Source organism: Dermacentor variabilis, chromosome 4, assembly GCF_050947875.1.
Source record: "Dermacentor variabilis isolate Ectoservices chromosome 4, ASM5094787v1, whole genome shotgun sequence".
Lineage (NCBI taxonomy): Eukaryota > Metazoa > Arthropoda > Arachnida > Ixodida > Ixodidae > Dermacentor > Dermacentor variabilis.
In genome coordinates, this window is record NC_134571.1 from 113,554,279 (window position 1) to 113,577,037 (window position 22,759).

Sequence of the window (22,759 nt, forward strand, 5' to 3'; positions counted from 1 at the left end):
GGCTATAGCAGTTGTGCTCTAACGGTGCACGAGAAGATCCCGCCACACGACCAAACAATTGACAGCCCACGTGCGACCTTCGAGGCGTCACCATCTGCCTCACTGGCAAGAAAATTCCCCGACGAGCCGTGAGACGAACTCTGTCTTTTTGTGACTGGCATGAAGGCGAGCGATCTGTGCTCCAGCGACGTACCTTGGGTCGAGCTCATAGCCGAAAGACACGGGGGGCTCGACGTCGTCGATGCGCTCGGTCGACTCACGACTTTGCTCCATGGCGTTCTGCTTCTTCTTTCTGTCGGGTAAGTGTCGAGAGCACTCCTTTTCTTTCACCAAAATTGGACTTGAATTGTTTTTACTTTATGGTCACGCTAGAATTCTCACTTTCATAAAATCGTGCCGGCTCTACAATCTCTATCTTTCGATTGTAGCTTACCTGTTATAAAAATTTTGACTTATTTTACACTTTACCATAATCTACCCGATTCTTGGCCGATCCCCCAGAACGGGTACGTGCCGGCACAGCACCCTACTCCATTCCTCTACCCTACCCTTCTCCATTCCTCTGTATGTGCTGTCCGCACATCCAGAGGACTGGAGTAGGGTAGGAGCATGGGCCTGTCGGTACAGCGTAGTTCAAATTCCGAGGAACAGCGCGTGGTCCTCCAGAATTGGAACCAGAGGGCGGCCTGCCGCAAACGATGCTTATCGTCGGCGATGGCTTGCAGATTGTGTTGATGGAGCGGTATTGCCGCTTCGTCAAGCGGAGCGAAGGGACAGCGAGCTTTCGCCACTATCATCAACGACAAAACGCAGCTGCCGCCGCCAGGTTACAGTGGAAACCGTTGCACACAGCCTTCTGCGATAGCGGCCAGGGCTTCGGCGCACGCCTCCGCCGTCGAGGTCGGAAACGCCGCGCGCGGAAGCAACGCCGCCACGCTGCGAACTTGGCAACAGCGTCGAGAGTCGCTATTTATGTCGTAATGTTTACCACCGCCGTCTCGTTTCGAGCCCGTTTGGCCGGTCGTGGCCTCGCCCGGGTAGTTCGCCGCGATCACGCTGTCGATGCGGGTTCCTTCGCTGCTTGTCTGCGCCTACGCCGGCCTGCGCTTCATCATTACCTGCTCCGCCGTCGGTACAGGCGCACGCCTGCTCCTCCTTTAAATATGAACGCTCCTCTCGTCCGTCCGGGCGCTCGTTCGGCACCGCTGGACCGCGCCATTGCGTTGTGGGCGACCAGCGGGCGCGGTCATTTCGTCAAGGTGGACAACCTGGCATCAGGCGCCGCCGACTATGTGGCCAACCACAGCGGTCCGCTTCACCCCGTGCTCGGGAAGCTGTGTCAGGTTAGTCGGTCCGGAGCGCAAAGTAAGCGAGGCGAAGCGTGTTTCTAGCATTACAGCGTGAAAGTGACGCGGTATTAGCAGTTGGTCGTTTATTTTAATTTCACAAAGGAAATAGCTGCTGCGCGCACTGCAGCTATAGATCTACCTTCGGCTGCTGACGCCTGAACAGCGGCCAACGAAGGGGGCGTGGCGACTGGAGTGGATGCCAGCGCCGCTCCGAAGAAGCGTGGTATCGAGGCACCATAAAAGTAAATTATAGGAAGAAAGAATAGTAATAATGATAGTGTGGTAGGAAACAGCTACACATACACAGTCTTATTTACCCACAGGTCGCTAACAGTGAGTGTTTGATGCATGGCCCCGCACCTTGTCGCTGTAATTAGACGTTCAGACAGTGGAGTATCCAGAGGGGAGATCCTGCCTCCCCCCTCCCCGCATCCCCCCCCGCCACGGCAATATACAAGCTAGCGCAGAAAGCTGGGACATTCAGTTTCTTGACAAGTGACAAAGGGGAGGGGGGTAGACTCCACATAAGCGGAACTCAAAGAGAAAGAAAAAAGTTCTTTTTATCAATTGTTTCGCTTAAGCGAAGGACGCAAAAGATCTTAAAAGACGCTTTTAGTTAAGAAGCATCTGTTGTTAATTGCTGGTATTATTGCGGCTCGAAAAAAAGGATGTAATGATTCTGCTTCAATTTTGCAGCCTGATTTTTACCATGCATGCGCAGTCGTTGTGTTCGGAATTTCACTGCAGAATTTCGATTTCAGCCCTTTCGTTTGTCCTGATATTGTCGCGCACACTCGATCGCGACGACTGCAGGCTCGTACTTAGCCACAGGCTTATCGACACGATGTTCTTGTTTTTCTCAGTGTCAATTTGTTGTCGCTTGGACGCGATTAATCATTTCCACGCCGTCTACTATCATAGCGAGAATAAGTGCATTTGGTGCGATGCAGCTATTTCTTTGTTCTTACAGCGATGCTCAACGGAAGGCGCACGCGATAAGAAGCTGAACATAGTGAAACGCTGCAGAGGACTGCTTTCACGACAGTGAAGAAGTTGCCAATGTATCGCGATGGCATAGTTGTTATGACGTCATGTTGCAGGACATAAGGTCGCGGGTTCTTTTTTCCGGCCTCGACTGCCGAATTTTAAGGGATCGGAGTGCATAATCGATCGAGCATGACGTGCACAATAAAGAATCCCTGGCGCCAAAATTTATCCGCAGCCTTCCACTATATATACGGCGTCACATATGTTGCTTTTGTACGTTAACCTCTACATACATTAATCACTAAGATTTTTTTGTTTCACTTTTGACGTTGCAGAAATGCAAGCGTCTGATTGGATAGATTAACATTTCTCAGCCGACATATTTCCCGCAGCGTCGTCCGAAGCGGTGCTGTTGTATGGGCATATTGCAACAGCCGGTATATAACGGCCGTTGCAGTTTCGGCACAGGTTCCGTTTAGCCGAACTTAAGAGAAATAGGTGTTCCGTGTCATCGATGAATGTAAATAAGAATGCGCATGTGCCTTATATAGGTGGCCTACTTGAAGTTCGTGTCCACGTTCTGTTTATCCGCCAGTTTCACTTTAAGTGCTCGTCGTTTAACGGGAATTCAATGGAGTATTATGCATGAAGCGAGAAAAACTGGCTGCCTTGCGACGCAAAATAGATGAGACGAGCGCTGACATTCTCCTGTCTGTCCATTGCGCTTGGTAAATTAAATTCCGGGGTTTACGTATACGTAAAACCTATATGGCACGCATACGTGCCAAAACCACAATATGATTACGACGCACGCCGTAGTGAGGGACATCGCGAGATCAATTTGGGTCACCTGGGGTTCTTCAACCTGCAAGCAATGCGCGGTCTACACGATCCTGTCTGCCATTCCCCTCGCCTCTCCCCTTATCGAAATGCGGCCGCCTCGTGCTTAGCAGTGGGACACCGATAGTCGCTAAGCAACTACGGCGGGTCCGTTGCGCTGGTAAAATTTCACATAGGGAAGATATAACCGGGGAAGTTTGTGTGTAGCTAGAAAAAAAAAAAAGAAACTAGAAAGAAAATAAAATTAAATATCAAACACATGTCATATATATACAAAGATAAATGGGAGCTATAGGCGTGCCTTTTATTCACCCAAACTGTTTTTCTAAACCGTTAATACGAATATAGACCGGCACCCTTCTGGTGGCCAGATGAAGTGTCCTCGCTTCCGTTCGAGTTCCCGCAGCAGTATTTCTCCTGCCGCAGGCACCGGAAATAAAAAGACCTGGTCACAACGGAAAGGTATTTAATAAACTTCAAAATAAGATACACCCGGAAGGAAGGTTCAAGCAACCGCTCCAGCGCGAAAGTGAATGCGCAGTCATCCTCCGTCTCAGCACGGCGCACATCTCGCACACACGTGCTTGCTGTGCTGGCCCAGCAAAATCTCCCCGCACAGCTTAAAGAAAAACAACAACAAAAGAAAACAAACAAACAACTTGCGTGTTTTGCGGAATGTTGAGTTAAACCAGTTAAACGCGCCGTGCAGGCTCTCCTTCCCACACGTAGTCGTCTTGGTCCTTTCTCATATAGGCATATTTTAGTTGGCCTGTTCGAAGGAGCAGTCGCCGAATCAAGTTCTGGGGTTTTACATGCCCAATTGCATTTGCATTTATTGCATTTGTCTCACAATCATTCCTGCCGCGAATCTCACGTGACTGGAACCATCTTCCCGCTGAAGTTGTCGGCCTTACTAATTATGAACAGCTGCGTGAAGCCTTAGCTATAGTCTTTAATATACAAGTGCCATTTAAACACTCATGCAGTAATCATGCATGTAACCAACTGTATTTGTCTTCTTCATTCTTTTGTATTTACCACTCCCCCTCTGTAATGCCCTTCGCCCTGAGGGTATAATAATATGAAATGAAAATGAAAAAAGCAGGATATGATTAGGAGGTACGCCGTGGTGAGGGAATCCGTAAAAATTTTGACCAACTGGGGTTCTTTAACGTGCTACCAATGCACGGTACACTGGTGTTTTTGCATTTCGCCCCCGTCGAGATGACGTCACCGTGGCCGGGATTTGATATCGGACTAGCAGCGCAACGCCATTACTCCACCACGGCAGAAGAAAGAGCTGTCGTGAAGGTCATGGAAACCACTTCATCGTCGCTATATCACGCTGCAGAGATTTGCCAACTTGTCCCAGCTTGGTGAACATGTAGTGCTATTCTGGAAATTTTCAAATTCCGCCACATTGTCATATTCTGTAACGGCGGCATTCGGAGCCAATCAGAGACGCCGTAGCAGCCCTCCGGGGCCAACCAGATCTGGAAAGATGGATAACTTGACAATATGGCGGGATTTGGCAGACGCCCTGAATAGTGTCTTCGATCTCTCTCAGCAATACCACAAACAGCTAGGGATCGCATACTGACGACTCAAGCAAAAGCCATTGATTGGGAGGTCATCTGTGGCAGCGCGCAGTAAACACAGCTGGCAATTGTGCGGGCAGAGGTGCATCTGCACAAGCAGTACCCATAATGGGAATGGCCCAGAAGCACGCCAGATGTGGCTTGGGCCGATCTATTCTTTGTCCGCGTTAAGTGCTAAGCTCCAGCTGCGCAAAATTTATAGCTTCATCTCAGGAGCTCCTATTAATTTACATGGGTACGGAGAAATAATTTTTCTCAACTACACCAGCTTTGATGCGGTTTGTGCACTGTATCAAGTTGGTATATTATTTGGCCCCTGACGTTTTCAAAATATTCTTGAATATCGCGAAAAACTTTCTAATGAAACTCACGTTTCATTGAGTTTCATTGAGCCGCATCGCCAGCCTTTGTTTACTCCACAATTTTTACCATAGCACTCTAAATCAAACACCGTACATTACAGCACCTGCATATCTCACCGCATTGCACGTCCGTCTCGGATTGCCCGGCCTCTTTCTCGAACATACAACTTTTTCAGGTTCCTTTTTTCCCCGCACTGTTGTGGACTGGAACGCTCTCCCTGCCGACCTAGTCGCCATTACGTGCCCATTGTCATATACAAATGCTGTAACCGCTTATATTATAAGGCGCTGACTTGTATTTATTTGTTGAATATATTAACCCACCCCTTATGTAATAACCCCCGGGAGTCTTTAAGGTGAATAAAGTGAAAGTAAAAGTATCAAGTTTATAAATGTAATAAAACAAACGATGTGACAAATATGAAAACTACACTTATTGAGAGCAGCATTCCGGGCAAGTTGGTAATCCATTACTCAAGTGATATTGCGCAACAAAAAAACGACACGGACGTAAGAGAAGACGACACACCAAGCGCTTGGTGTTTCGTCTTCTCTTACGTCCGCGTCGTTTTTTGTTGCGCAATATCATTTATTGAGCCAACTAAAGCGGACAGAATTGAAGTTATTATACAGCACTCTGAAACAAACCGCATCAACAACCGGGGATATTGTAAAATCTCTGTGGGCTTTACTTAAACTCCGGCCGTACTCGTGTTTTTTGTAAGAGGGTGTGTTCGGATAAGTAGAGTAAGGGATGCTCCGGCTATTTTCAATTTTCAGCACAATATTTATATAAGATGGGAAAATGTATCTGTAGAAAGGAATCAATCTTCGTCTTGCGAAACTTAGCGCGGACATCTTGAAAAATATTTTTATTTGACTAAAGGTGGGAAAGGGCGTTTTGTCGACTTGCAGATTTTGTAAATTCCTAGGCCTACCACTCTGAAAGTAAGGCATTGCGCACCACCAGATTTCTTTCGGTAAACCTAAAACACTATAGTACTATTGGCGTACGAGAAGTTAGGTTTATGTCACCCAGAGTATGTTTTTTAAAAAAATTGTGTTTTTGAGCAGCTGCCTCTGTCTGACCCCGAAATCAGTTTCTTGGGCCAATTTAGGAAGGCGATGAAGCTGAAAAATACTTCTGACAAATCTTACTCTCAAAATTACCCAAGCTTTCTCCCAAAATAAAAATAGAAATATGCAAATACACGGCGTACTTATTTCGCTCTAAAACCGAAAGAATGCAAACATTGCAAGAATAGCGAAAATTGGAACATTTTAGGGACTTTTTTTTAAATGATCATGTCCGATTCCTATGAAAGTTTTATAAAATACGCAACCAGGACTGTTAAATCTAGTGCTGCAAAAGCATTTGCATTACTATATGTTAAAAGAGAAAACAAAGCATATATTAAGACACGTGCATGATAATCCCAACGATGTGTCTCATTCTAACAATAAAATAAAGATCCTGCTCATATTGAATCCTGAACTCACTCCTTTTTGCTGTAGTAAAGAAGAGTGACTTAGACTGTGCCTTTAACGCCTTTCTTTAGCCATGAAATGATTAGAGCTTCAGTTTTCAGGGCTCCTGCATCCGTGTTCCTAATTCGGTACGTTGAGGTAGCAAGCACGCGAGAGCGCGCACAGCAGTTTTTTAAGCCTAGGCGGGGGAACCTGTTTCTGGCATTCATCTCTGCTTACACCTACTAATTGAAATGTTTCCCTTATACATAGACGATACAGCAGCCTAGTGGGAAAGCGCGATGGCGCCACTGCAGTGGATAAGCTAGCTAATGAGGACAATCGTAAAACGGGTCCCGAAAAATTTTTTATTCTCACTTAAATTTTTATAGTAGGCATAAATATACTTTCGCGCGACGGAACTGCGACTACTCTTTTAAGACATTATTTTTTTCAACCACAGGAAGTCTCAATTAAGACAAAGTGCAAGAAATCTCGCCCTTCATTCTTCTTCATGTGCAGTAAAAGAAAAACGTTCTTTAGTTTAACAGCTACAACGTTCACGAAATCACTTGCGCATTGAATGACTTCGGTGGCTGCACCAAAGGCTATTCTGGACTACCGAAGGCTATTCTGGACTACCGAAGGCTATTCTGGACTACCGAAGGCTATTCTGGACTACCGAAGGCTATTCTGGACTAGCGAAGGCTATTCAGGACTATTGAACGCTATTCAGGACTATTGAATGCTATTCAGGACTATTGAACGCTATTCAGGACTACCGAAGGCTATTCAGGACTACCGAAGGCTATTCAGGACTACCGAAGGCTATTCAAGACTATCAAAGGCTATTCAGGACTATCGAAGGCAATGTTCCTGAATATTGCAGTCCTGCCCAAAGAAGTCGTAGTGTGAGACGCGTTCCATTCAAACACGTAACATACCCGAGTTGCATCTTTTTTTTAAACTGCCATCGAAATTCGTGTTAAAACTCCCCCCCCCCCCAATTTCCGCCTTGACCTTAAAAAAAAAAAGTCATTCGCTGGTTTTGTCCGCACCGCGCTCAGGCTAAATGAAATTCAATTTGGCTTAATTCCGCGTGATGGATGGTATAGCTGTGGAGTAAAAACTGTAATGTGTAGAAAACTTCTATATATCACGCGCTTCTAATGTGTAAATCGTTTTGCGACTCGATAACAAGATCTTTTTGCACCTTGTTCCTGTCGCGTTTTCCCGTGCGTGAAAAAAAAGTGTGTTGAAAAAGAAGTCGCAGTTCCTGGGTGTGGAAAGATTTTTATGCCTAATATAAAAAATAAAGTGAAAATGAAAAATGCATTCGGCACCTGCTTTGCGACTGTCCTCATCTGAAGATGCCCAGCTGGCTCATCCACTGCTGTTGCGTTCAGCTGCTGTTCCTAATAGGCTAGTGCTTCGTCTATATGACACGTGGAGCATTTCAGTGAGCATATGTAAGTACAGATCAATGCCAGAAATAGGTTTTCCCAATAGTCTTAAAAAGCTTGCTGTATGTGCTCTCGCCGGCTTGCTATCTCAATAGTAGAAATGCGTGTGTTGGACCGTTGAACACTCAAGCTCAGCTCATTTCATGGCTAAAAAGAAGCAAAAAAGACACAATTTGAGTCACTCTCCTTCACTACAACATAAAGAATGAGTTCAGAATTGAATATGAGCGTAATTTTTATTTCATTATTGGAACGAGATACATCGTTGTGGTGACCATACATGAGTCTTAAAATAGGCTCGTCTCTCACTTAAAATAATGCAGCGTGTTTTTGCAATTTTAGATTTTTATATTTTCATAAAAATTGGCGATGATTGTATTTTTAAAACACCTTTAAATATGCCTATTTTCGCAATTTTTTGCTATATTGGCGTACCTTGGATATTATAACGCAATAAATGCGTGGTCTAATTGCGCACTTCTTTTTCTTTTAGTTTGCGAGAAACCTTATGAAGTTTTGTCAGAAATATTCTTCAGTTTCATAATCTGAGCTAAAATGACCCGAAAAGACTCTGCTTTTGTGGTAAGGCGCAGTTGCTCAATACGCGAAGTTTGGCATTTTTTTCAAATACATACTCTGGGTGACATAAATTTAACTTCCCGTGGGCCAATAGTACCAGTGGTCTAGATTTATAGAAAATATTTTGGCTAGGTAGAATACGCTGATTTTAGAGCGATAGACCTTAGAATTTGTAAAATCTGCAAGTTCTTAAAGCGCGGTTTTCCACCTGTAGTGAAATAAGGCTTTTTTTTTTTCAAGAAATCCATGCCGAGTTTTGCAAAACGCAGGTTGGCAAAGACATTTTCCCACCACGTATAAAAATTAAGCTGAAAACTAAAAATACTCGGGACTCCCCTTAGTCTGTCTTTATTTGAACAAACCCACGAGAGTAGATTATTGCTCTTATCTTTTTGAGTAAGTGTGCACATTTGCCGCTTGTGATTGAAAAAACGTGTACCATGCGCAGGTACACGAGTAGATAAGTAGCACGAAGCCAAGTCAATGTTTTCTAATAAGATAAGTACATAACGAAAGAGATGTGTGGCTCCTTTTATACAAAACATAAAGTAACGCAGAATTGCTGCTCCCCCGCCCTTTTTTAATTCTTACCCCCTATCGTTTCCTTATGTGTTCGTCATCAAAGGAGACCCAGAAGCAGCGCTTTCCTGTAATGATGAGCGACACAGCGGAGCTTCAACTCTTCAACATCTTCCTCAAGGCCAGTGGAGCCAAAAATTACCTGGAAATTGGTGAGTTAATAATAATAATAATAATAATAATAATAATAATAATAATCACCATCATCGTCATCATCCACTGTAGGACGAAGACCTCTTCCTGCGATCTTCATTTACCCCTGTCTTGCGCTATAGCTGATTGCAGCTTGCGCATGCAAAGTTACTAATTTCATCACCCCACCTCGTTTTCTGCCATCCTCTACTTCCCTTCCTTTCTTACCCTTTCTGTAACTCTAATGGTCCACCAGTTATCTACCCTACGCACTACGTGGCCTGCCCAGAACCACTTTTTTTGCTCTTAATATCAAGTAGAATATCGGTTATCCCCGTTTGATATCTGATCTACACTGCTCTCTTCCTGTCTGTTAACGTTACGCCTAACATTTTTCGTTCCACCGCTCTTTCTTAACTTGTCGAGCTTGTTAACCTCGAAGTTTCTGCCCCATATGTTAGCACCGGTAGAAGGCACGTACCCAGGATTTCTTTTTCGGGAAAGGGGGGGGGAGGGCAACCCCCAAAGTAACTTTCCTATGGAAATTTTAGGGGCGAGTCTACTTTTACAATGCTCGCTATAAAGGCGCGTAAACCAGCCAAACGGAAATGAAATGAGGTGTATCTGAAAAGTAGGCCTGTGATATATACACCTCTGCTTTACTTGGCAAACCAGGAACCACATCAAATTGACTCGCGCCGGAAAGAGGCGCAGGAAGGACAGAGACAAGAACAAATAAACAAGCGAAAGCTAAAATGAAGGTTTCTATTAGTGTTCTTCTGGTGAGTTCTGGATGAATTATAATGAAAGATATATTCGCGGAACAATCATAGTTCTTTTGGATCCCTCGTTCACTGCTCTACCAAATGCCGAAACCCAGTCGTATTGTTATTTGGGCAGTCACGTAACGATGCGTGGCCGCCAGTCCCGTACAACCGCGTAGAGCGCAGGAAGCTGCGGTTTTAGACGCACTGCACTCACTGCGGAAGGTTAGAAAAACACCCAAATAAGCGCATCACAGAAGTGGCTATCTCAGGCGTCTCCATCGATAGCTGTAGAAGTGTCATTCAAAACACTAGGAATTGTTCTCCACTTCCGGTGGCGTTTTCTCTGCTTGCTTTTTAAATAGAAAGATGTTGATTAATAAATATTTTCATAAACAACGGTTAAATTTGTTAATTTTAGCTTTTCCTTCCTGTTTGGCTGTTACCTTGGCTCTCTCCCTTTGAAGATTGCTTAATTTCTCGTCTCCTTGCGACTCTTGTTTCCAGTTGCCAATTTTGCACGAAAAGTGCTGTACAATTAGGAAAAAACCAGACGAGGTGACGGGTGAGAGTCATTGCTTATGGGCTTAACGGTTTTGCAGGGTTTGATTGAAATTTTGGAATTTTTAGGGATGATTATGAGACGCAGATCGTTGAAAAGATATCAGTGGTGCCTTTCTAGCGGCAGCACCTTCAGATTTCGAAACAAACAACGAAATAATGAGAAAGGCGAAAACATTCCGCCATCTTTTAGCCGGGAGAATATCAATCTGTTTCACGCCCTCAGTTCAGTGTCCTTTCCCTTGAGACCCGATCAGCAATCACTTCTATGCCTCTGCCATAATAATACTGTAACAGCAGCCCACTGTTGGCCGCGAAATAGCTGTCGAGTCTCAAGATTGATTTGGCGGCGCTTTAGGAGTGGTGGTGTGGCCGGGGGGATGGGGGGGGGATGGGGTATGCCGCATAATTTCGGGGCATGGGGGGACGCCCTCGCCTCCCCCCCCCACCCCCGGGTACGTGCCTGACCGGTAGCATGCAATGACTCTACACTTTCATTTTAAACGACAGTGGTAAGCTCCCAGTCATGATTTGGGAATGCCTGCAGTATGCACTTCAATCCATTTTTATTCTTCTGTAAATTTCCTTCTAATGATCAGGGCCCCTGTGAATAATTGACCTATGCTAGGACACAACTCAAAAAAAAAAGAAGAAAAAACAGCAGTTGGCAACCGAGGCACACGGACCGCGCGGCGTTGTGTTACTCCGCTAGCCAAACATAGAAGCAAACAAAGTCGTCGTCGTGCGACATATTCAAAATGGCGTCGTACTTCATACCTCCGGAGCGTATGCTGTTCTTGAAGAGTCTTTTCCTTGGCGGAAGCGATGAGGTGTGCAACAGACATGGACAAAGTGTACGGAGTTTGAGGATTTAACTCCTCAAAAGTCCGCGGTACAGTTCATTTCACTGCTGAGCTCGTTTTACTCATGAAACTTCAACGCCAACTGAAGTGAAACTTGACAGCAAATATTTGAGCATTTTATTTCAATTCAGTAGATAATTCGGCTTTCACCGTTCCGCTATAATAGACGACTGAAAACGTCTAAAATTACGTGCTTGTAATTTATTTTTGTGGTTCCCGCCTTATTAAGGTAACAGGGAAAGTTTGAAGCACGAACTATTTGCAGCCTCGCGGAGGAACCGTGACTGCCGGTTACGAGGGCGTGGGCGAGGCTTCACTGCAGGCTTACGTTGTACCCGACTATAGATAAATGTACTCCTGTGCAGACTCTATAGAGACTGACTGGCGATCCTGAATTCTTGTTCCCTTGCCAGGCTATTGAAGGGAACAAGAATTCAAGATCGCTAGACAGCTTGTAGAGTCACATACTGGGACATCAATATTAGCAAACCCAATAAGTAGCGCAGACTTCCCGCTGTTGTAACTTACTTATAAACTTTTTTTTTTAAATGGGCGCCGCCGTATTGTGAGTATTGCGTGGGCAGCGGAGCCATCTATGAGCTGTCTGCTTTTGCTGCTTTGCTGGCTTGGGTGAATGCCCTATGTTGTATGTCAACTGAAACAATAAAACTAAAGAGCTAAAACATCTCAATATCGTTCCCGACCACGCGAAGGCAACACATTCAAACAGCGCCGTGCTGGTTTGTTTCTCGTTAGACAAAAAAAAAAAGTCTATGCGGACTTTCTTTGTTCTTAATTTGTTTCCTGACGGTGCTAATGACTCGTTCACGTTGTCTAAGCAGTTGCCTGGACTTCAAGATTACACTAGGCTGGCTTTATTTCGCTGCAACAGAAACAGCGTTAGACCTTTCAATACCAGTGAGGACTCGTTTACAATTTGCAGGAGTAAATGAAAGCTGGCAGCTTTCGTGTCGAGCTCGTGCAGCGCCTGTGTGTACCACGTCTTTCAGTGTCCTCGTCTTTTCGTGCGCTATAAGCCTCAGAATGCAAGACAGCACGCACACGCACGCAAACGAAAAAGTTGTCCCTTGACTCCGCAAAGCCTCAGAAGGGTTTGGGTGCGAGCTAGTTGGTACGGATAATTTATATTTAAAACAGCGCCAAAAAAACACGGACAAGGGAGGACACAGGGCGAGCGCTGACTGCCAACAACACCTTTATTGGAGCCTGCGCAAATATATACAATTTGCAACGGGCATAAAGAGCGTGAAAGAAGTGAAAGGCGAATCATCGTCGGTCAACTCCTGCTGCGCATGTTTAATGTCATTGACGCATGCGCAGCAGGAGTTGACCGAGGATGACTCGCCTTTCCCTTCTTCTTTCACTCTCTTTATGCCCGTTGCAAATTGTATATATTTGCGCAGGCTCCAATAAAGGTGTTGTTGGAAGTCAGCGCTCGTCCTGTGTCTTCTCTTGTCCGTGTTTTTTTGGCGCTGTTTTAAATATGAATGATCCGCAAAGCCACTTGACGTATAAAAGGCCAAGTACCCCCACCCCGGCAGAACTGATAGTTGGGTGAGTTGGTAAGGTTGGCAAAATTTTTTTTACTATGGACCCCCACCCCACTTCCCTTTCACCGCTGTCGCAACACTTCATTTCATTTTTTTTACAGGAAATATATTTATTTGACTGTTTCCTTCGTTTTCATGATCAGTGGCTGACTTTCTATAGCGCCGTAGGGAAGTGGAGAGGGCTGCCACGGATATTGAGCCCGTGAACAGATAGCATGTCACGAGGAAAGAGGAATAGGCACCGGTGTCTCCGTACACCCGGGCTTCGCTGGTTGGTCGGAGAGGCGCTGATGTCACGCCAGACGCTGGTGAACCTTCTGCGCCGCTGAAGCTGCGGCCCAGCGTGGCACTCCGACGACTACAATAGAAAAGAAACAGAAGTTTGAAAAGCAGCGCATGGCTTGGCCTCAACCGGAGGTCGCCATGACCGCAGGGGAATGAGAAAACGCATCGCGCCAACAAATTTCACAGATAATTGAGCGGATGCAGAAAGATATTCTCTTACTTGGACAATCGTATTTGATGGTCGCTAAATAATTTATTAAACCATGATTGTTTTCACTTCGACGCTGTAGTGTCCCTTTCTGCCCCTTAGTCGTCGTTGCTAAAGTGTAGTCGGTTTTTCTTTTCTTTAGCCCTTTGTTAACCAGTCGGTGAATTCACCGGCGTGCACGGCTCGACTTTCCGCTTGCTGGATATAACGTACAAGAGCGCACGTATCTGCGAAGAACAAGTTTACAAGTTCCAGGATGACGCACGAGCGTCCAATATCCCAGTCGAACCGGGCTTGAATCGCAGGGCCATAGTCAAGTGTCCATTCCTGGTGGCAGCCAGTTAACTTTCCGCGTCGACCGTGTCATGAGGATCACGTGCACCGGAGGACAATGATTGGCCCCACGGTCACTCCTTAGAGTGCATTTCCTCTGGATAAGGCCCACTCACTTCTGCCGACTAAACGCGCAGGGCAGTAGCGTTTTCTTGGGTGAGTTGGTGTTTGCATGACGACATGGTATTGTAGCGTAATAAACCGGAAAAGAAAGATTCTAAGTGACAGACAGAAGAGAGAAAGGCGGCGCTACAATCACAACGCTTTATTAGGCACAAAGCTTGCTACATATATACCGCGCACACTCTCGACATCAGAGGGCAGCAGAGAGCAAGCGACAGGTCACCTCGTTTGCGTCAAGCCTAACAATTTCATTTCCGCATCATATAACGAAACAGATGTTTTACTTTAGTCACTATAGCATGTGTAAATGTGATATGCCTCTAGCAGTTCCCGCGCGGTTTTATGTCTACTCCTATCTCGGATTCTCACCTCAGAAAAACGTGGCTTACAGCAGCACGATCTGCAATGCGCAATAAGATGAGCGCTCAGATCCTGACTTGAATTGTTTGCGTGTTCACCCACTCGGTCATTCACACAACGGCCGGTCTGTTTCGTTATATGATGCGGAATAACAAAATGTTAGGTTTGACGCAAACATGAACTGTCGCTTGCTCTTTGCTGCTCCCTGATGTTGAGAGCGTGCGCGGTATATATGTAGCAAGCTTTGCGCCTAATAAACAGTTGTGAGTGTAGCGCCGTCTTTCTCTTCTGTCTGTCACTTAGATTCCGGTTTTTCGTGCTACAATTTTATGTCCTTCGTTAAACTCGCAAGATTATGAATGCCCCACTTCAGTGTCGTGCGAGAGACAATGGCAGCGAAAACAGAAAAAGGAAGAAAAAAAGGCAGCGCGTGTGTAGGGGAAGTGGCAGGGAATACAGTCACAAGTCTCGTTGCAGAAAGAGCCCAGTCCGTCAATCACAAGAATCATTGGCCATGCATGGAACATAGACGGGAAGACACTGTGTATCGAGAGCAAGAAGTGTGTGTAGAAAGGCGTAACGTGAGAAGTTCCTGTAGCCTATCGAGAAATGACTCAGGCGAGCAGAATAGATGACACGTAGAATCACGATTTTAGTTTGGCACACTGCGTGCATGGAGCTTTAATAGCGGAGTTGTTCTTCGTCGACCCTGTGCCGTCGTGCTGCTTGGCGTTACGCTGGTCACGTGATCTAGGAACGAGAGGGAGGCAGAGAGCTGCGCCGCGCCGAGGAGGGGGCGAGTGAGTCAGGCAGCCAATGAGCGTTTGCGAAAAGTAGGTCAGTGAGAGGCTCGGTTGGGTATAAGCAAAAGAAGTCAGTTCTTCCAAAAGGACTTCTTGGGCAAGTTGCTGCTTAGATTTCCTAGGTATACTTTGAGGTGCAAACTACATTTCTTGAAAAGGGACAGAAGAAAGGAAGACAGCGAAGCGCCAATTGCGCCACAAGGTATACCTAGGAAATCAGATCTTGCTCCGCATTCGTTCTTCGACAAATGCGAAGATTGCTTATAAACCCGAGGAAGAAGCCGCCCGACGTGAGCGCCAGCGAGAGCTGCGCGGGAACGGGCCCGCCGTCGCATGCTACGGAAGAGTTCCCGTTGTAGTTGTCGGGGATTTCAACATTTTAAGGGGGAACTGGATTTTAGAGCACATGCGCGCAAAGTTTGGATTAAGATGCTCTAGCAATGCGTGGGGCAAGCAGTTATTTAAGATTAGGGGCACCTGCGTTTACTTGGTCTTCGCGAACGTGAATGGCGTGCAGCCGATAGGTGCGCCGCTCGCTGTATACCACAGTGATCACAAAGCCGTGCTCATGAGGTGTAAGTGGCGATAATGGCGTCAGGAACCCACGCAACACCCGGCAACACAACCTGTAATGGCGAGGCAAGACCAAGCAAAGCAAACGGAACGCCCCGACAACGAATGAGGCACAACGCCCACACAAAAAAAAGCTACGGCCAGTGTTCCACTCCGTGAAAACGCAATGACTAGCTCCGCTGTTCGAACAGTTTTCACAGAGTGGAACTGGCCGTAGTTTTTCAAAACGCACGAATAAAACTATATGTAAAGCTTTATAAATCAGATATCATCATCATCATCATGAGCCTGTTTACGCTCACTGCAGGGCAAAGGCCTCTCCCATACTTCTCCAACTACCCCGGTCATGTACTAATTGTGGCCATGTCGTCCCTGCAAACTTCTTAATCTCATCCGCCCACCTAACTTTCTGCCGCCCCCTGCTACGCTTTCCTTCCCTTGGAATCCAGTCCGTAACCCTTAAAGACCATCGGTTATCTTCCCTCCTCATTACATGTCCTGCCCATGCCCCCATTTCTTTTTCTTGATTTCAACTAAGATGTCATTAACTCACGTTTGTTCCCTCACCCAATCTCCTCTTTTTTTTATCCCTTAACGTTACACCCATCATTCTTCTTTCCATAGCTCGTTGCGTCGTCCTCAATTTAAGTAGAACCCTTTTCGTAAGCCTCCAGGTTTCTGCCCCGTACGTGAGCACTGGTAACCCGCCGTGGTTGCTCAGTGGCTATGGTGTTGGGCTGCTGAGCACGAGGTCGCGGGATCGAATCCCGGCCACGGCGGCCGCATTTCGATGGGGGCGAAATGCGAAAACACCCGTGTACTTAGATTTAGGTGCACGTTAAAGAACCCCAGGTGGTCAAAATTTCCGGAGTCCTCCACTACGGCGTGCCTCATAATCAGAAAGTGGTTTTGGCACGTAAAACCCCAAATATTATTGAGCACTGGTAATACACAGCTGTTGTACACTTTTATCTTGAGAGATAATGGCAACCTGCTGTTCATGATCTGAGAATGCCTGCCAAACGCACCCCAGCCCATTATTCTTCTGAATATTTCCGTCTCGTGATCCGGCATATATGCACGCAAGCTAACAATATTGATCGCGGCGCTGGTTGAGGGACGTATTTATGATACAAATGTGTATCTGAAGTGATAGCAGCATTTTCATGCGTCACTCTGTACTACACAGCTGTAGTGTTTCATTTGTAACTTCTTTTATATAGGTGTATTCACCGGTGTAAGTGCACTAGCGGCTGCCCTGGCGCTTCCACCAGACGGCCGAGTCATCGGACTGGAGATCGACGCTGAAACCGTGAACGTTGGGAGGCCATTTTGGAAAGAGGTACAAATCTCTTCTACAGACTTTGCCATTCGATGCGCGTGATTGCTTTCTCTGTTTAATTCGCACATATACTATTAACAAACGTACACAATGATCGCTCTGTCTGGGAATGCCCGTTTGGTGCCTCTCTTTGAGGCATTGCAGCGGGTTTTTTTTACTCTAGGAACAATGTATATATGTACATTAACTGAATACTCGTTCGTGGAGTGATGCATTAGTATACTTATGCTTCAGCACCGAATGTTCTCCGCGATCGCAAATTATTGAAGCCATTTCTCAGTTAATTCCAAGTGTCAGCATCAACCGGAAATTGTGGCGAAAGTTACTGCACCATAAAGAAGGAAAGGTGTAGAAAAACGATTACCAAGAACGGCACTTGTTTGCGGGATTGCAATTTCTTCTGGGAAGTGGTTGAGCTGCGCCACACCGCACAGCATAAACTTCTCGTTCATGAAATTGCCTCAAAGTTAATTGTAAGTGTCAGCCGTCGTTTCTTCCGCTATTTTTTTTCACGCGCACTTGGGCTAGGCTCAAATATACTACCCCTTACTCCCAGCCACCCACGCCATGAATCTGTAGAAATAGTCCAGCTCGTTGTACGCGAAAATTTACCTCAGCATATGACGCGTTCTCTGAAGTGCATAGTTGCTACAGTACGAGCGATAAGAACATCGACTAGTAGATTACTTGCAATGAAAAGGGAAAAGAAAGCCTCAACGCCCATAAATACGCGGGGTTCGTTTTGCTATTCTACGGCGACCGTCTCATTACTTAGCGCGCTTCACTGCACTGCGTCCTGTGTTTTCGGAACAAATTCCACGTGCTTTCACTGCAACGGCGTTGTATCTTTTACTATCAGATTCCACAGTAATGATATGGCAGTGGCAATCTTTGTGTGTCCAGTTTCTAAATGCGCAGTACCTGAACTGCACGCACATAGCTCGTGCAATGGCAAACAATCTTAAAGAAACTTTTTCTTTGTAGGCTGGCGTCGACGGCAAGATTGACATCATTATTGGCGACGCAAAGAAGTCCCTAGGCAAGTTGGGATAGTCGATTCCCGGTGCCTTTCTTCTTTCTTTTTTTTTGCCGCGGTTGTGTGTTTATTTGTGGTGGCAGTGCTCTAGCTTTATTGTTTCACGCTCGCATTGCGTGTCAAGTTGTGAAGCAGCAATATAGTAAGAATTGGTAACGCTAAGTCAATGACAACGCTGACTACTTACTTTGGCTTAGCAACATAACAGAAAAGACTTGCACATTTTCCGTAGCATCACACCTGAATGTTCCCGATTCAATAGAAAACCATGCTTGGCGGACAGAAAAAATACAAAAATACAGCGACGAAAAAAAGGCAGCAAAAACAGACAAGTCGCGACGTGAGCCTGTTCCCGAACGCTCGTTATTATGGTGGAAAGCCCAGATTATGACTAAAGATATTTGGTGAAAGTTAGTGCTCTGTGCTCTTTCTTTCTTGTCTCAATTTATTGTAATACTTGTGCAGAGCAAGCTTGAAAAATAGAAGCAGATATAACAGCAAGTAAAAAACAATTTTTTAAGAACACCCAGATGCTTTTTTCTTTGTTTTTGTCTAATTAGATGCACGATTAATTGGAGACCATTTTCCCGCAATAATTACGTTCCTCCGTGGTCTCATTGAAAAAGATCTAGGGGAACTTGTAACCCAACCTAATGCCTGTAAAACTGAAATTTAAGGCGCTGGTTTCATCTAGCTGTAACACAAAAGTACTCGGATTGTCTACTATTTTTCCTGTTTTTTTTATAACGTTGACATTAGGTTCAAAAAATCAATAAGGGCTTAAAAGTATTTTCAACATGTTCCCATCTGCGATATACATAAGCTCTCACTTGGAGGGCGGGCTACGTTTCAAACACGTCGTTTCCGCTCTACAGTTACTATTTTTTTGGCGGTAAATGTATAGCAAATTGTCTTTCTTTGTTGTGTTTACATAATGTGGCCTACTAGTAGCTGCAGTATTGCAAAGATTGAAGCGCAAAGAAGAAGGAAACGAAAGTTTGTCGAGAATCAATACACGAAAATCACAGTGCCCGGACGACTCGGTGACAAAATTGCTCCAATAAGTGCGCTGAAACTCCGTAATTGATGTGGACGATGGCTGCGGCGCTCTGGAATCAATCTCTACGCTGGAAGAATCAATAATATATTTTTTTGGCATTATGTCACACGTTGTTTAGTCCCGGATGACTGCTTCAATGTTTCAAACGGGCAAAGGCCAACCATAGTACGTGAACCTTCTGACTCTCTAGTTTGCTGTATATGACGCCCTGGGTCATTTCAGCAATCGCAAGAGAGAGATACTTGATATGCTGAAATCGGCTAGAACATAACTTAGTATTTACGCAGTGAAATACTTGTCTAATCATCAACCGGCCGCTCAACGTGAATGCTTCCTTTCTACAGTACTTATGCTTCCAAATAAGTTAGAAAAAGAAATATTGAAAAAAAAAATAGACAAGCACAAGATTCAGGGGGAGACAAGTTGCAAATTCGGAAAATTTAAGCTCTCCTGATTCTTTTTTTTAGGAGGTGGTGGGTAGGGGAGAATAATGCAGCTGTTCCAAGTCCTCTTTGTAGATTTTTTCAGAACCCATTGCTTCGCAAAACTTTGATACGCCAACAAGAGTAACTGTCTTTACACTAAATATTTTTCTGTGATACCGTGTACATTTATTTCTTACATCGTTGTTGCCTATGTAATAAACCATGAAAAAGAAAATCGTACGATAACTTTAGATAAGGCTTCATTTTTATAGCAACGCACATCATAAAAAAAATTCTGTTTTTATTTCATCATTACGCTCTCAGGATTTTCCTGACACACTTATATTTGGTTCATTGCACACATGGATGCCTATTCTATCTGATTGCGAAAAATACTTTGCTATAACGAAGTAAATTTAGGTTAAATGTACAGGCGCGACACCGAGATTTATTAACAATAGTTAAATAAAAACAATTCAGCAATTTTTACACGTTACTTAACTCTTCAATTCCCCTAAAAACATGTGCCTTATAGCATACACTTATAATCTGTATTTAAATATGAAAGCCATGCTCGGCAAATAAAAAAAATGACAAACATACACTGATGGTGAGTCTTCCGACTATTCTTCAAGAGCAATTTTTTTCATATTCGCTCACAATTTAAGCTTACTTTTATGATATTAAATTGACTAACAAACCTACATAAAATCTACAACTGAACCACCTCAGTGGCACCTTAGAACTTGTCTTCATCCTCCAGCAACTTGTCAGGGAGTCTTCGTGGAGCTAAAATAAATATGTAAATAATTAAAACAAAATATACATGTGTTTTCGTAGCATCTGAGACAAAATCGCTGTGATTGAAGCGATCTGGCTGCGTGATTTTCGTTGGTTGTGCAAAGCGGGCCATCAAAATTTAAGTTATTTGTTTATGAAATACTACAGCAACATTTTCTATTACGATACTGGAATGTATGTACATCGAGTCACGTGCCATGATGAACCGTTCTTTCCAGAGCCAGATGCAAATTCATCTGATAGCAAGCCTGTGTGCCAACGATTACCTCGGTTATTAAGTCCGATTAGCAAGAAAGAGAGAAAAAGGAAGAAATGGGAGAGATAGGCAGTGATGTTAGCCAATTTCAAGACCGATTTGCTATGCCGTATTCTGGAATAGCGGAGTAATGCGATAGACAGACAAGAGTATAGAACAGATAAAATAGAATGCGGCCGTAGACGCGAGAAATCACGCAATTAATCATCGGGCCTGCCACACAGTTCGCATAGCATGGCTTGCATGTGTTGGGTGTCGCATACGATTTTTCATCTGCGTGGAAAACACGTTAAACAATTTGATAAGGCTTCCGGTGCTTCACTTCCGAAAGGAGAATAAATGCACGTGTGGTATCTCTTCTTCTCTTCTCTCTCGTCACGCACGCACGCACGCGAGTGACGTAGTTAGTCAGGGGTCAGCTGTTTTAGTACACGTTCTAGGGGTTGAGTACAATGGCCTTTTGCAGACACGTACAGCTTGCCATCCTCTCGTGTCCGCTTTCATCTCGCAGATGATCTGATCGCTCAAGGCAAAACAAACTTCTTCGACTTCATTTTCATCGACGCTGACAAGAACTGTGTGGACGATTACTACGAAAAGAGTCTGCAGCTCGTCAGACGCAACGGCATCATCGCTGTCGACAATGTGAGTTGCGCGTAATTGGGAAGTCAATTAACGGCGCCGTAAACAAGACCAAGGCGAGAGCAGACGAACTCTCGTTCTAGTCTAATCAAGAGCGAGTGTATCTGTATACCCTCGTCTTGGTCCTCTTTTTTAGCGCTGTCACCTTCAATTTCTGAGACGTACTAACCGGTCCGATTCAACACGCTGCTCCTATATATGGTCGCTTTCACGTGACCTGAGTGCGGGTGGCACGGATGAAACACGCGGCGTATTCCGATAGTTTCGGTTTCATTACACTTGTAGATGAAGTTCTCAGCTGCTTCTTCATACAAACTTCCAATGTTTGGAATGCCCTATAACTCCTGACATTGTATTGCACTGCCAAGCGGCCACCTTCAAAAAAAGTGCATTGAAGAACTTTTCTTGTAGTAAAGGTCCCATCCCTCCGTATACATAAAATCCCTCGATATACAAAAAGTCCATACATTATTTTATTTATTTTTCCATGTTCTATTAGACTGACTTTTTACCGAGTCGCCTTGGATTTTACTAGCTTTAATTTATTAATTAGTATTATGGATATATAAATTCATTCGCTTAGCACACACGTGAAATATGCCCGACTTTTGGCCAATCCCCGTGAGTGGGCATGTGCCAAAGACTTTAAGGTCATCCTCATTATCATAATCATCGTCATCAGCAGCAATGGCGCGGAAGGAATCGCTTGCGTTAATGTGCGCGCACTCGCGGCGGCGCGTCTGCGCAGGTCCTGTGGCACGCGAGAGTGTTCGACCCGACCATCGACGACCCCGAGACGGAGGCCATCCGGCGGCTGAACCGGAAGCTGGCGACCGACGAGCGCGTCGAGGTCAGCTTCGTCACCGTGGGCGACGGGGTCACGTTCGCCCTCAAGAAGTGAACGCAGCCGCGGACAACGCCAGCGTCGCTCTTAATGCCTCACTCACACGTGTAGCACTCTCGGTCACGATCTATACAGCCTGACCGGGATCGAATTTCTCAGTTAGTCCCTCTCTGCAGAAACTGCACGAGGAAGCCAGTTGCGATCGATAATTTGATTCCGATCGAGCACGATCACGATCGAAAGTATACGCACGTCTGGGGTAAAATATCCGTCCAAGCTCAAGGCCTCGCGACGGTGATCGACCGGTGATCGACCTTGGACGAAGGACGGCTACTGTCTACGGTTGCCTATGCACTGAATGATCAACTGCGCGCAGAAACACTTTGTCACCGCTGCGATGTAGCGGCTACCATAACCTTTGTACAATAGAACAAGAACAGAGGCGCCGCTTATCGTGCATACAATGAACGGCGCCGCTACAATGAAAGAACGCGAAATGTTACGTTCGCTATTAAATAACATTCCGTTTGCTGCTTTTCTCTGTTGTATCTTT

General features: G+C 45.2%; 1 protein-coding gene across 1 annotated transcript; it reads left to right on the forward strand.

Moving 5' to 3' along the window:
- The first annotated feature begins 1,040 nt into the window (after window positions 1-1,040).
- Window positions 1,041-22,743, forward strand: LOC142579632 (O-methyltransferase MdmC-like). Its single transcript, XM_075690027.1, has 6 exons — window positions 1,041-1,343; window positions 9,271-9,376; window positions 17,024-17,142; window positions 18,127-18,181; window positions 21,232-21,365; window positions 22,111-22,743. The coding sequence occupies exons 1-6, from the start codon at window positions 1,164-1,166 to the stop codon at window positions 22,261-22,263; spliced, it is 747 nt and encodes a 248-aa protein (XP_075546142.1). The 5' UTR covers window positions 1,041-1,163; the 3' UTR covers window positions 22,264-22,743.
- The last annotated feature ends 16 nt before the right edge of the window (window positions 22,744-22,759 follow it).